Consider the following 16,475-nt stretch of genomic DNA (forward strand, 5'->3'; position numbering starts at 1 on the left):
CTGACTTCAGAGACCAAGGTAAGTATTAAAGTACGAACATTTTAACAAGAAAAACACATTTTGGTAGATTTATAGTTTATTGAGAAAATTGTGTTATCATTAATGATAAACAATAAATTAATTAAATATTAGGATTTTAAATAAAAGGAGGCCATTTTAAATCCTAAAGGACATCCGTAGCGACGTTGCAATTAAAACTTAAAATGTACAAACATAAACAATAAAAGTGGCAACACCAGTGTTAAAATAGCACATAATATTGTGTCTGTACTAGGCGTGAACAAGTTGATAAGTCGACCTACATACCTACGTATATATCTTTACAATTATAAAAATAATAATTTTCTAGTAACATTAGTATTATTGCTTCATTTGCACTGTAGTTTAAAGTTGGCTGTAGATGCATGGGTAGAATTGACATAAGGACTTTTTTTTACAATATGAACGAAAGGCCGCCCTAAAGTTTGACTTTCTGAACTAATGCGCATTGTTCACTGGTGAAGAAAATAATCGAAAAAAGTGATAAAAATACTAAAATCAAATCTGCGCAGCTACAGCAGCACCTTCAAGGCGGCCATGACTCGTCGTACAAGTGCGAATGCATTCTTCATTTGTTGCGAGCGTGCCAGTTGAGCACATATCACTTTGCCAATGTCACCTTGTATTAAAAACACAAAAGAAATCGACCGGTAAAGTTAGACATAACTTTACATAATAATAGAATACATTTGTAAACACACTACACTGTACATGCCCCAATTTGACCTCATACTTGTGGTCATAAACCCCAAAAAGCCCGAGAAAGACTCTATTTGTAAATCAACTTATTCACGTCTGGTACAGATGTAAACAGGCACAAGTAGTTATAAAGGAGTGGAAGGCCTCGTGCGGACTATCCGTGCTCTGTAATTTACTAATCCAAACTATATTTATTGACTAGCAGCACCGTCGACCTCCATTACGTCTCCTTTTGCGCCCCCATCTATTTGCATAGCATCTTCTATTTTCTCTTTATTATCTACTTTATCTTTTTTATCTGTGACGTCGTCTTTATTTACATTTTCGTTTGCTATAGTTTTATCTAAATCTTTTTTTTCATCTTCTTTCTTTGTCTCTTCTTGTTTCTCTACTTCTTTTTTGTTTTCGTTGGCGACGTCTTTCTTATCTTTGCTTTTGTCACGTTTCTTGACAACTTTTTTGGGGCTCTGTTTCTTTTCAGAATTTTCTTCGGGCTTTAATTCCGACTGTTCTGAGGCTTTAGGTTCTTCCGGTCGCGTGTCAGCTACCTCCGGGTTCTCTGGTTCTTTTTCGTGTGGCTTTGGTTCATCTTTCTTTACTTCTTCGGACTTATCTTTCACTTCTCCACTCTGCGCCGGCGCAGGTGGATCCTGCGCTTGTACTTCTGGTTGCGATTCTACTTTTTCTTCTTTGGTTTCTTTCATCTCGACGTCGCCATTTTGAACATTGTTTTGCTCAGCTGCCTGTTTCACATTCTCATTCTGCATTTCGACATCTTGTGGTTGTGTCGCATTCGCTTTATTGCTCTCAGCCTTTGCTTCAAGAACAGCTATACACTTTTGAATACACTTGATGGCCTCCTTCCTCGCCTGTCGGATATTTTCTTTGCCTTCTGTTTCAATATTGTCTAACTTAATCAGATTTCTGGTTAACATTTCGTCTAAGTAAAGATATCTTTTGTCATTCTTCGTGCCGGTAAAGTTTTCAACGTCTGTCATTAGGTTGAGGACGTCAGTTTGAATGCTTAGGATCAATGTTATGGGGTCGTTAGCAGACGGCTGAGGGGGAGGCGGCGGGGCTTGATTTTGTTGAGGATGTTGTTGTTCTTGTTGTTGATAGTGTTGTTGCTGCTGTTGTTTTTGTTGTGGCTGTGGGTGTTGTTGTTGCGGCGGGGCCTGGGGCTGTCTCTGTTGCGGCGATGGCGGTTTTTGCTGCTGTCTGGACGGAGTTTCGGGCCGAGGCGGCTCGTGGTACTGTGGCTTCGGCGATTGAGACCGCTGCGGAGACGCTCCGCGGTTAAACGCCGCCGCCTGTGGATACATTTTTTGCTTCGTGAACGGCTGAGGGCCTTGCCTGAAGAAAGGCCTGTCGAAACCTTTCGCGAACGAAAAGGAACCCGGCCCGTCATCTGCGAAGTACTGCTCTCTGTCGATATGTGGCTGCGGCGGCGGGACATAGGTGGGTTTGGGGTCTGCGAAGTGAGTGCCGTGATCTACATTCTTGTTGATCACCGGTTCATCTCTACCTTCGACGAAAATGGGTATATGTCTGACGTTGGACGGTTGCTCGTGATGAGGATGCTCTTGATTGGGCCCACTCATTTTGGAAGTATTTGGAGTCACAGTGCGTTGATCGGGGGGTGCTGACATTGACCGGTGTGCCCTTTCATCAGCTTCCACGCTGGGGTCCGCCGGACTTTTCTGACCTAAGTCTACTGTATTCCTTAGGCCGTACTGTGATAACTGTGTCTGTTCTTCGTTTTCCGTGTTTTCCTCTGTCTGTGTAGCCGCGGTCTGCTGCTGTGGGGAGTGGGGCTGTGGAGACTGAGGCGGCTGGAACTGTTCCTCCCTTGGACCGAATCTCCTGTTCCAATGTGAGGGGAAGTGTTCTCTGAACTCTGGCGGTATATCGTCGAATGGGAATCTGTCGAAGCCTCCGAAATCGCTTGTATCTGGAATGATGAAAAGTTTTGTTACAACACCTGTAAAAACCATAAAACTTCAGAGTAAATGCTTCTAAATTAACCTGTACATATTATTATTAGGTACATTAAATATAGACTTGAGGCCAGGCCCTCTTCGTGGCACAGGGGCACAAGCGTGCCACTGTAACACGACAGTTTGTTGATTTCCACTGGAGGAAATTAAATATTTAATATTTCCATTTGTTCGCTCTAGTAAAGGTCAAGCGCACCATTAAGTTGCGTCACTACACTAAACTTCGCCAGAAAGTGGTGAACGGAACTGTCCTAATGGGAACGGAATGTCTTAACACTAGGTTCCCAGGTTCCTTCTGCCTACGTACAAGATACAGCGTGTAACCAAAAAAATTACCGTCTACGCCGTCTTGGCTGGAAGGGCGCCGCTTCCTGGCCCAGGTGGCTGGGCGCTGCCGCAACCGCGCCGCTATGTCCGGGTGGCGCGCCGCGAGTTCACTCCACGCGCCCGTACCCTCCTCCTCATCAAATGGGAAACCGCGCTGTTGACAACGAACAACTATTAGTTTGCTTAATAAAAAAACAGTAAATCAACTACCAAATCAATAAACTATTATACTAATTCTAGTTTCGAATAGTTCTAGTTCGAAAAGCATCGAATGTAAGCGCATTGTGGGTTGAAGGAATGAAGCATTTTCATTGCTCCGCTCTAGTTCCGCCACTCAACACGCATAGTCTCGATAATTAGGCCGACAGTAGGGAACGAAGTGTCTTAAAACTAGGTTCCCTTAGCCTACCTTGCCATATTCATAATACAAAGGAAATCCAAATAAAACGTCATTAATATTTATATGTTAGCTTAATCGTTGAAGTAAAGAAGTAAATACCCATGACAAAAACAGCGAATACCTCATGACATAGTAAACAATGTCATTCAAGTGAGGAAGATAGGACCATATAAGATGTGAGGTCGAGTAGCGACCTCACTATCCGTCTAGAGTCTAGACTGTTGACTCCTTTATTACATGCATGACACAAAGCTAAAGGTAATTTATTTTGTATTTATAGAAAGTTAAATTTACTGTATTTATAGACAGTTAAATTTACTATTTTCTGTATTAAAATAACATTTTCTTAAAGCCACGTTGAATAGATTCCCGCACATAGCCCTGCTGTGTAATAGGTAACTAATATATAGAACCTAATGTTAAAACACTGTTTCCATTGAGTCACTTCCCTTTCAGAAAGTGAGAACTTTCCGCCGAATAGGTATTGTGTGTTAAGTGGAGGATATTAAATATTTAATTTCCTCGAGTGGAAATCGAACCCATAGCCTGTCGCACGCATGTCTCCGTCCCTGTGTTACAATTCTCCTCTAAAATAACAATAATATAACTAAAATAATAATATTTAAGATATATAAAAAATGATTATTTTAATTTGAATTCAGATTCGCAAAAAAATTGAAAGTAAAAGATTTTATATAAAAAAATAACAGTATCAATATCGATTAAGAAACATTAAATCATCAATGCGATTAAATCAACTATCAATATTCGATAAGTTTCATAATGCAATTCAACTATAAAAGCCCGGACACGTACTCGTAAACTCAATACTCAAATATAATTTCCATTTTATCGGTTGCGGCGTCCGCGCCAAAGCTGCAATTACACGCTCAATTTAATTTTCATATATGCACGACGATAAACGTTGATTAATGTAAATTGTGTTGACCAGATCTGAACTGACGACCTTCGTATTGACTTCGCGAGTTATTGTTTCGCTATGATGATATACAATATTAATAACATTCCCGTACAGTGGAATGAAATTATTCAATTTCCTCATTCTAGCGGCGTTGAGTCCTGCCACTAAACACGCGGAAAGAGGGACAACGGCGAATTTGCTAAGTCTCTACGTCTAACTTATTTTATATCATATGTAGAATGGCGGAATCCAATATGTTAATTACATTAATCGAGCTCAAGAAAATAACAAAAAGCATATAGGGTATAGACGGTAATCGAACCACAACCATGAAATCAGTAGGAGATCCGTATAAATAAATAAATAAATAAATGTACAGTCAGCACAGATAGATACTTCTTCGTGTCCTAACTGTTCTTTGGTCATTGATCCGGATCCCGGATGCAAGATGACATTTCTCGATTTCAAAAGTATCTTCCGCAATCGCAATACATCATTAATGATGTTCCCAAATTTTGTATAAGAAATTCTTATAAATAATTAAATAACTAGAAAGTTATTAATTTAACATAATATAATGATTATGAAATCTTTAGAGTTACTTCTTAAAAAACTATGAACGACACTTGAAAACAAAAGTGTTGGCTATGCAAATTTCCTTAATTTATTGTTATACACATTTAATAAGTGAATATAGTAAATTTTATTTTAATAATATAAAAGTTTGTGACGATGGATGTTTGTTCCATTTTCACACAAAAAGTACCGAACAGATTTAGATGAAATTTTACACTAAATAAATCTTATTCCTCAGAAGAACACCTAGGCTAAAACTTATGTGAAGATTTTACATAATTTGTCTATAATATAACAAAAGTAGGATAGCTTAACTAGCTAGCTAATAAACATCATTGACATTGTTAGTGTTATTCCACACTTACGAAAGAAAAATACGCTACGTTCAAATTTTTATACGTTTTCTAAATAAAATAAGTATAATAAATATCATTTAACAAACTAATAAATATCATTAAATAATCATCACTAATTGATTAAGTATGTACGTTCATACGAACACACGATAGTGGCTGGAGCAAAGATAAGCACATTCATTCACAGTGCACACAGGCGCCATCCGTAACGGTTCGATTAGCAATATAATGAGGCATTCAATTGTAATCATTGCAATTATGCGGTCAAATATTATGGATTAATTACACATCATTATAATGATATCATGGATTGGGCACGTTTGTTGTGTACTAGCTTTTAGCTGTGACTTCACTTGTGCTGTCAAATTGAAATAACTAAGAGATATATTATGATAGCAGAGGAGTGATGATAAAGGAATAGTAGGACCTAAGGAAGTTCACGAAGAAATATGAAAGTTACACTATATTCTGCACGTCGCAGCATAGGCAGAGATTCTGGAATAATACACTCCATTCTCATTAAGACACTTCCGTCCCCACTTCTTTGCTAATTTCGGAGACAATGCGTGTTGACCGAACACGGTGGAAATGTTATCACCACGTGCAGCATTTACACGCTTTTGCCTTTGCGCGATGAGTGGCATCAGAAAAGATAATAATGAAAGAAAAAAGCATAGCAAAGCTATTAAAAAGCATAAGATCTATATTAATATTATAAAGCTGAGGAATTTGTACACACGAGTATGAAGTTACCTGATACATGTATAACCGAAGGTAACAATTGCATACATTCACTAAGAGACGTTATCTATAATAATAAAAAAAAGAGAAACAGTTAAATGCAATATAAGTAAACAAAGTAATAAATTGGTAGCCTAATAAGGACAGTACGATAAATGAAGGGCAACTTAATATTTTTATTACTTTAAATTATTATTAATACTATAATAAGCCTCGTATTGTATTAAGAAAAGGGATCGATTGATAGTGGGTGTATTCGTCATTTAATTGTCATGTTGAAACAAATGAATGATCTTTGTTTTTTTTATTTTATATATATGGAAAACTAAAATAATTTGTATAGGTGATCTAAAATAAGTATGTAGATACATAATCTATACTATCTCTATCTATAGTCTATACTAATATAATAAAGCGGAAGAGTTTGTTTGTTTGTTTGTTTGTTTGAACGCTAAGATCTCTGGATCTACTGGTCCGATTTTCATTGTTTTTGTTTTGTATGAAAGCTGCATTCTTCAGAAGTGCTATAGGCTATATAACATTACATTACACATATATACTAATATATTTTAAAGTACATTCTAATTTGACATGCAATTTATTCTGCCATGTTAATAACAACCGTCGTTGCTACGCGACCGCTACCGCGACGTTTTGATATTCATCCTTATGAAAATAAATATAATAGTCACTTTTAGCATTTTATCTAGATTGAAATTATAGTTTACTGTGTAACATACTAATAAATAATTAAGGAGATGTCACTGATTCCAAATGACCTAGCCACCTAGCGGGCGGCACAGTATGACCGACGCGAACGGGCAGATGACGTTGACGGTTTTATAAATTTTCATACATTTTCGAACTTTATTTGTTGTTTATAATTAATTTAAAATACGATTTGATTATTTTCTTATTTTATTTGATATTGCCCGCTAAAATTATCCTACTTAATAGAGAGAAATGTTTAGTTATTTCGTAGAGTCGATATCTATGTACGCACGCACGGAAAACTTTAGGTACTTTTTCTAATATTAAGAATACTTATCCTTTAGTTACTTTTAATCCTTTTGTTAGTTCATTTCAATAACTCAGATATTTTTTTGTAATAATGTGTATCTACTTATTATTCTTTTTGATTATTTGAGCTTATATTTTCTTACTAATTCTATTGAGAATTGCAAATAATTTCATGAATATATTTAATAAATATTCTTATAGTTGAAGCAGGCGTAGCCGCGTCCGGGTCCACTAGTAATACTATAAAGCTGAAAAGTTTTCTTGGTCGAAAGAGCTAACCTTAGGAACTACCAGTAGTAGTAGCAATTGAAAGTATATTATTTTGTCAGTTAATCCATTTTTCAAAGATGGTTTGATAAGTAATAAGCCAATTTGGAAGAGAGTAGATAACCTTGTCTGAAAGTAATTTTTGTTTAGACAATGAATTAATATTTAGAAAATTATTATTACAGAAAATAGTATATTATATTGTAAAATCGACCCATGTCAAATTTAAAAAAAATAAAAAAACAAAATATTTGATGACAACAAAAGCTGATGATACAATCTTTAAATTGCATCTCGAATTTGTTTAACGTTGCAAAAACACAATCTCACATATTACGGCCCAAAAAGTTTACACAAATTATAAATATTCAAAATATCCTTACATTTTACGTAAGACAAGAAATACACCAAATAATGCACCAAAAGAAGATATACAACCAAAAACAGTTTTAAAGTTAACCGAGACGCGAACTTTCACGAAGATTACCTAACAAGACCGAGTCTCGATGATTATTTAATCGATTGATGACATCAGCGCGTAGGAGATACAAATGATACGTCACTATCTTCGAACGAGCCGACGCGGCGTTCTGGCGGTCAATACATAAATAAATAATCACAATATTTCTAGAAGAATTGAAATTAAATAAGCAAAAATACGGCGTTGGGTTCCACCACTCAACAATGCTTCTAGAATTCAGCGGAAAGTGACTAACGGAAGTGTTTTAAGGAGAACAGAGTGTCTTAATATTAGGTTCTTAGGTTCCCTCTGCGTAGCTCCGCAGGATACAGCGTGAAGTTATAAACAAAAATGCATAATATCTAGGTATATTTAAAAAAATACCTGCAAACATTTCAAAATTTAGAGTCTTAAATATTACATAAATTATAAATGATGTGCACATATTTTTTATACTGTTTAAATATCAGTCATTGAACCGTCAAAAAAACTTTGCGACCATAAATATGAAGTGTGAGAGAGAAAAAAAACAACTAGTGGGTTTAAATGGAAAAATCCTAAGATTAATTGAGAGAGACGCTAAAATTTTTGAAAAACATTTATTTGAATATCAATATTTCAACATCAACACGAAGAAGCTTAAACATAGCTAAATATATATATTTACATGTCCAATTAAGAAGTAAATATAATTTACATACTATTAAATAAGTGGTTTCTAGTGATGACTTTATTGCAATAATTGTGGCCAAGAAACAAAAAACTATATAATCGAATAAAGAAACAAAAGGAAATTACATCAATTATCTTTTATCTTCGTCGTTGTCGCAGTAATTAGTTTAATGAAAGATCGACAGGCAGATCTTTATAAGGTAAAAGTGCACATCCGGTGTTCAAAGGTAGGTATGTACAGAAGAAACTCGATTAACCGGACTAATTGTTGTCGTTAGCCATTCGGATAATCGAAAATCCGGATAATCGGATATATAAAGAAAAGCTGGTTTCGTGCATATGTAGCATAAAATTGTTATATGTTTATTAAAAGCAACAAATACATATCAACGAAAATCAACGTTTATTAAGAAATTATTAACTATTTCCAACATACTACTTACAATACACATGTAAATTACGTATGCATTTACGTACATACATTTCTTAGGTTTCATTGTAGTAGGTTGTATAAAATAATTCGGATAATCGCGAATCCGTATGACTGAGAGCCGGATAATCGAGTTTCTACCGTATAAATAAAGGTACTATAAAGAAATAATCTCGAATGATTTCTCGTCGTCACGCCGTATTTGTATTGTATGTAGGCGAGATGTGACGCACTGCGGACGACTGCGGGCGGTGGACCGTTTGTTGTCGATATTTTACCTTCTAAGCCAAACAACACTGAGATCATCGTCTATACTTAGATTAATACTTACTTGTTTTAACCAGGATTTGCGAAGTTGATCTTCGTGGAGAAATCCATGAACTTGTCCGACGCCATATTGCAAGCATTATGTCAAGAACATTCTCAATAATTATGGGGAACCTTGCACGTGCAGTATAAAAACTTGTATAGCCAATTGTGGCATAATACATATAGTAAATATACCTATGCAATATATCCTATACCATAACCCCCAAAGGGCATGTATGAAGAGGTTGATGACAGTTAACGAGGCGAAAGAGGTATGTAGAGACCCCCCCCCCCATCTCTGGGATAAAGCGTGAAGTTAAGTTAATATATTCTATATAAGCGTATTTAATATTTATAATATACAGAAATATAAATATCTACTATAATTAACCTCAGAATTATTCCACTTTGAAGTTAACAATAAAACATGGACAATTTTATATATGTATCAAAAAAGCATTAAGATAAATATGAAGGTATTATGAAGGTTTTTTACAAGGAAAAATAAGTAGACATTTGATCATGTATTATAATTAAATGTAGGCGCCAAACTATCAGCATAAAAAAACACCTCCTTATCTTGCAATGTCGGTTAAAAAGTAATAAACGAAATCGATTGTAGGCGTTTAAACGTTACCGGTGACTATGAAATGACAACATGACGTAAAACACATGGCCACTAGGTACCTGTTATTTTTACCAATCTATTTATTCTTTATTTTAAATATTTACTTGACAAAATACTACTGTATACTCGACTTATCTAAAGCTAAATTAGCATTATTTATGATTCGATATATTCGATTCCATAATCGATATAATATATTCTATATATGATGACGAAATCAAGGTTTTTTTTTTTAAATTGCAAAATAATATGAAGGACCGAGATATAAGACCGCCATAGATGTAATATTTACAAAGGTGAAGCAATGGAATTATATTTGAATACAAATACAACTATGGCGCCATCGTAACATAACGCACGGTATTGGGAGCAGCACTTAATGTTAAATAACGCAGACGGAGAGTTATCTAAAGAAGGGCCTATAAGTAAACGTTTGAGTAAGAAAGCTATTAAGAGCCCCGATATTCTTATCTTAGCTCAAAATACGGAAGCAGAAACGTCTGTTTTAAGGTATTGCTTTTACGTATAGATTATGTTATAGTTAGGCATTAAAATTGAGAGCATAAGTCATAATCTTATATAAGATATATTTTCAAAAATATTCATCAAAATTATATCAAATTAAAATAGACTCTTTTCTGAGTGTTTTACACTTATCATAGAAGTTCATTGATGTTTACAATGCAACGGGACGACAAGAAATTTCATATAATATCTCCTGTTGTCTTGTGTTATAATAAAATCTAGATGATGAGATTTGAAGATTCAATTCTCCAGCTCCAACTATCACCTGCCTTCACCAGCAACGGCAGCTATTACATAAGTCCAATCGACAAAATTATTAGTAGCAGACAATAAACAAAGGTTTTTATAAAATACCCCATCGAATGATCAAAGAAGATTACTGTCAATTTTGGTATTTTAGCCATTTCGTTCCTTTGCTCATTAAACTTTTGATAATTTTTTTTTAGAACTTTTTAAAGGTGTTTAGATGTATTTATTTTTATTAGGGACTACTTGGGTCAACTATTTTAAGAGTTATGAGAGAGCAAAAACCAACAAAATGTAGAGACCTAGTCATTTAGATATCTCAAAATGAGCAGGAATTTACGGGCGTTGTTACTTTAAAATACACAGATAGAGTGAAATTATTACGCAAGATATAATTTTGAATCCGTTAATTCTTAAAATTTGCTAATTTTAATCTCAAAACAAGGCTAGTACATAATATCTATAAAGACCTTCTCTATTTATGTAGCACCTTGCGACATTTTACACTGTCATACCCACGCAGGTAAGCAGCAAAGGTGTTCGAGTCCTTTAAATTTTTAAACAATGCTTTCTATTTATAGCGACCTCGTTAGTAAAGGCCAAATGTAAAAAAGACAATTTATTGAAGAGTCCACATCTATAAATGGCGTTACGACAGCTGCGTGCGCGTTGACTCACTGCCGGCAACGTGACTGTTTACATATTATTTTCGTTTTATTAGGTAAAATTATATTTAAAAAAAAAATGTATAAACATGTAAAAGAGGCTTGTTAAATTATCCTCATATACATATAATTAGTCATTTAAATGTTTTTGAATAATTGATTACAAAAAAAATGTTAAAATTACACTTTAGTTATCAGAATATTTTACAAATTCTTAGAATTGTTCAAAATATAAATGAAATATAAATGTTCAAAATATAATTGACAATAACAAATTTCTTTGAAGAAAATATAAATAAAAGTTTGAGATTGTTTTAACCCTATATTACGACCCATGTTTTTGGTAATCTCTTGTACATCTTCATTTATAACGCAATAAAATTCCTTCATTCATACAAATTAATATAAAATCACATACTAATAAAAGTTTTCAGAAATAAAAGAAAAAAATAAGTCTTATTATTAACAATTCCTACCTCATTGTTAGCGTTCCCATGATATTCAGGTGGCTTATCCAAAACAACGGGTGATTCCATATTTCAACTAATATAAACACTTGGAATGTATCACAGAAATACACAAAACACTTCGATATACGAGTACAATGAACTGATAGCAAATACAATACGCTCCTCGTCGTGTTTCAATTTCAACTGAACCGGTGGCAGCGTACGACTGTATTTATATAGACGTACGAAGCTCTCGAAACGTCTGGATCTTTCGAGAGAATTGTGGACTCATGGCTTCTAGCTGAAGTATCGCGCTACAACACTATTGATTGTGTTTTATACATTGATGCTTCATATATTAGTATTTAAGAAACGTATATTATTTGGTAGCAAGCAGCCAGCAATGTATAATTGATGACAACCTTTTTTCAAGAAGTACGTAGTGCGCATGTTCCGTCAAGAAATTTGGGAAACGTAACCCTTTTCATTATAGGGGTGAAGTTCTAGATTGTTTTTGGGAGTTTCAACACAATTTAAAATTATATGATGAAATTGCTGCTTTAGTTACTATATTGATATTTGTTTACATGATACAAATAATATAATTAACTATATTAATTTACAAAGATTCGTATATAAATATAGCGATATTAATTTACCAATCAAATGTGATTCATTTATAGAATAATTTATTCGAAATGACAAAACGACAATAGCATGACAAGAAGATGCATATTTATTTACTTAAAAAATTTCACCGCCAACAAAAACACCAGACAGCCCTTCAGAAGTCTTTAAGAGGGATTCATGAATAATTTATGAATTTTATTACAATGTTTAAACAAATTACTTAAAATAAAACGATAAACCGGAACGTATTACAAAATGAGACAACCACTTTTCACGAACATTCGACCGTGTAATCTTTTCTTTCGATTGCACAAATGCCCAAATACTATCGATTTGGGCATAATGGTTATTATTTTCTTTTAAAATTTATTAATTTTATGTGTGAAGCTGTATTTCTATATTAAAATAAGTTTGACCGTATCAATCCTGTTGTTGATCGTAGAGTGAGGGTAAGACGACGAACGCTATAAAACGTCTATAAAATACTTATTCACTCTAGATTTGAAGTAACCGCAATAACCACACGAATAAAATTTTATCTTTTTACATATTTAATCAAAATGAAATCCTTGTAATTGTAACTTTAAATTAGCTTCAGGATATCGTGGATATCTTTTTCGGAATACTGCACATCCTGCATCTATTAGTACTCTACTATATGGGAGATGTGGATGTGGATGCGGACAGGTAGAGCCTAGTGTTAAGAGACTTCGTTGCCCACGATCGAGAAAATGAAAAAGGCAAATATTTAATTTCTTCTAATGGGAATCGTATCCACACGCTTTTACTCTACTGTAAGTATTTTAAAATTTTCACGTATATTATACTAGATGGCTATTCAATTAATGGACCAAGCCGAACAAAAATAACATATAGCATAAGAAACATGCGGAAGAAGACCGTTACGACAGCTAATCAGACCAGTAATGTCTATATAAAAATAACAATTGTCTATTTAAAAATAGTACAACAATCTTTATCGTGTCTTCTGATGAAGAGTTCACCGATTTGGGGACACTTTTGAAGCTTTCGAGTTGGTCTATTGGTTTAACAAATTGCTTTTGGAGTGAATTGTTCTTTAGCCTATATAGTAAACATCGTCAATAAATATTTACAAATATATAGCTACACTAGTGGACCCGAACGCGGCTACGCCCGCTTGAACTATACGAATATTTATTAAATTATTTTCAGTTTTCAATAGAGAGATGCGTTAAGCAAGCTCATTTTGGGTGACGTTTTCTAACAACAAACTTTGCAAATTGTTGCTTAGCAACGTCGTTATTAACATGGCGGAATAAATAATAATAATAATAATAATAATACTTTATTGCACTAAAATAAACAAAGAATCAGTACAGTAACAGTAATTACAGAAAGACAATACATAGTGCAATGGCGGCCTTATCACTAAAAGCGATTTCTTACAGGCAACCATTTGAAAGGACTTATTATATAAAAGATAGCGAAAAGGTGCAAAAAGTAATAATAAATATAATACTATCAAATATAAATACGTTATTTATCATATAAGCATACATACACGGATAAATACACAACATACATACATACATACATACATACATACATATATACATACATACAAATATATACATACATACGTACATACATACTTAGATACACCCAATATACATAGATACAAATAGAAATAAATAAAGGGATTAAGCAAAAATGTCAGTTTAGGTATTTAGCTTGAGATAGTGCTGCTTAAGACGCCGCTTAAATATCCCAACCGATTGGGACCGTCTCACTTCCACTGGCAGCTCATTCCAAAGTTTTACTGTCATCACAGTAAAGGAATCGCCGTAGCATTTCGTGAGGGACAAAGGTATTGCAAGGAGGTTGTTGTTACGGGAACGGAGGGTTTGGGAGTGTACGGTGTCCGACCCTAGAAACTTGAAACGTTCCTTGAGGTACGGTGGAGTGATAGGATGGTAAAGGACGGTATAAAGGAGTGTGAGGGAATGCAAATAGCGCCTATGTTTTATTGACAACCACTTAAGTTGACTACGGTACTGTGACACATGGTCGTGTTTTCTTAATCCAAAAATAAATCTTATGATAAGGTTTTGAAGGCGCTCAAGCTTACCAAGCAGTTGCTGAGACACATCTAGTAAACATGAATCGGCATAATCTAGTATAGGTAGAAGGAGAGTATGGGCTAAAGATATTTTAGTTTTTAAAGGTAACAGATTCTTCCATCTTCTCAATCTACCTATGGCACAAAAAATCTTGCGGCTAAGCTCGGAGACATGAGGCGACCAGGTAAATGTACTGTCCATCCTGATTCCCAAATTCTTAACACTCGCACTAACCTCTAAGCAAACATTGTCCAACATAATTGGAGGGAGAGGAGAAATTACTTTAGATAATTGCTTAGAGTTACCAAACACGCATACCTGAGACTTACTTGGATTAATTGAAAGCCCAAACGATTTACTCCAGGTGCTGATTATTTGTAAATCAGAATTAATTTTGGTTACTGCGCTAGAGATATCATTTATGGCGGCGGTCGTGTAAATTTGTAGATCATCAGCATATACGTGGTGAAATGACGTTATGTGTGGAGCGAGAGTGTTAATAAATATGGAAAAAAGTAGGGGGGACAGTACACTACCCTGCGGTACACCAGCGCTGGTATGGCACACTGATGAAAGTTTTCCTTCAAGTTTAATGCTCTGTTTGCGGCTGTGAAGGTAAGAAGAAAACCATTCAGTAGCTTTGGAGGAGACGTTAATGGATTTTAATATTGCTAATAGTAAATCGTAGTCAACTGTGTTGAAGGCGTTAGAAAAATCTAACAAGACGAGTAGAGTCACTTGCTGGTTGTCAATACCGTATCTAATATCATCACAGACTTTATTAAGTGCAGTGACTGTGCTATGCCCAGGACGGAAACCAGACTGGAAAGGAGTTAGGGTATTGTTATTGTGCAGGAATTGATACACTTGTTTATGTACAATGCGCTCAAAAACCTTCGAAAGGAAAGGGAGTATAGAAATAGGACGATAGTTTGCGAAAGATGTTGGATTGGATGTTTTAGGAACAGGTATAACAAGTGCATGTCGCCAAGCATCAGGAAAATCACTAGAGGAAAGAGAGAAGTTAAAGATATGACATAAGGTAGGAAGAATAGAGTTGAGCGTTAGTAGGATCATACGTCGGCTTATGTTATCAGATCCGGTAGCATCAGATTTAATTGATAACACATTCTTACGTACTTCAGCTGCAGAGATAGGAGAGAAGAGGAAGGAATTAGTAGAAGAACTAGAACGTAATGATAGTGAGTGAAGGGTTTTCATTTTAGTTTTGTTATCTATCAAATTGACGGTGGTAAAGAATCTGTTTAGGGAGTCCAAATCCGTGCAGTGATTTAAGGTAGCTGTATTATTAGTACGCCGTCCACCTATTCCCATCCCGTTCAGAAATTTCCAAGTTTTTGCAGGATTGCTGTAGTCAATTGACGACTGGATATAATTACGTCGGGCATCTCTGCAACTCTTGTTACATCTGTTCCGCAGTGTTTTGTACCTTTGCAGATTAGCGTCAGTAGGGTCTTTCTTATATTTAGACTTCGCAGAATTACGTTTGGCCATCAGCACCTTGATATCCTGAGTTAACCAAGGGGCAGGGAGATGTTTTATTTTTACTGGCCTCAGCGGTGCGTGAGTATCGAAAAGCTCAATCAAAAGAGAATTAAAAATATTTACCTTGTCATTAACATTATCCGCACTAAATATGCAATCCCAATTAATACGACCGAGATCGCTCATGAACTTCTCACTATCTATATTATTAAAACACCTGCGCATCACCACCGTCGGCTTTAGTTTAGGCGGACGTATTTTATATGATAGATAAACGAGATCGTGATAAGAGAATGCTTCTGCTGACATTTGTCCAAAAGTTGCGAGACGTTCAGTTGATGAGACGATCATAAGATCTAACAGAGATGGAGTACAACCAGGAAACAAGTGGGTAGGGTTCGTAGGAAGAATGTTTAAGTTGGAACTGTTAATGATATTTTTTAACCGACCTGCACGTGAGTCATTTTTGATTAAGCAAGTGTTAAAATCACCCATAATGATAGAGTGGT

General features: G+C 35.0%; 1 protein-coding gene across 3 annotated transcripts in view; it reads right to left on the bottom strand.

Annotated features, from left to right (window-relative positions):
* Window positions 1-58: 58 nt before the first annotated feature.
* LOC146531624 (BAG domain-containing protein Samui-like) overlaps window positions 59-16,475 on the bottom strand; it is a 34,457-nt gene continuing 18,040 nt past the window's right edge. For 2 of the 3 annotated variants that reach the window (XM_085198751.1, XM_085198752.1), the window contains exons 2-3: window positions 3,072-3,216; window positions 59-2,689 (exon numbers count right to left, since the gene is read on the bottom strand). In XM_085198751.1, the coding sequence (XP_085054877.1) occupies window positions 930-2,689; window positions 3,072-3,216 (1,905 nt within the window). In that variant the 3' untranslated portion in view covers window positions 59-929. Of the gene's footprint in view, window positions 2,690-3,071; window positions 3,217-11,755; window positions 11,941-16,475 lie in introns of those variants that run through there. The other variant, XM_085198750.1, reaches the window with a different exon arrangement.

The sequence above is a fragment of the Heliconius melpomene genome, chromosome 15, assembly GCF_056956725.1.
Source record: "Heliconius melpomene rosina isolate 202511_hmr_F chromosome 15, ASM5695672v1, whole genome shotgun sequence".
Lineage (NCBI taxonomy): Eukaryota > Metazoa > Arthropoda > Insecta > Lepidoptera > Nymphalidae > Heliconius > Heliconius melpomene.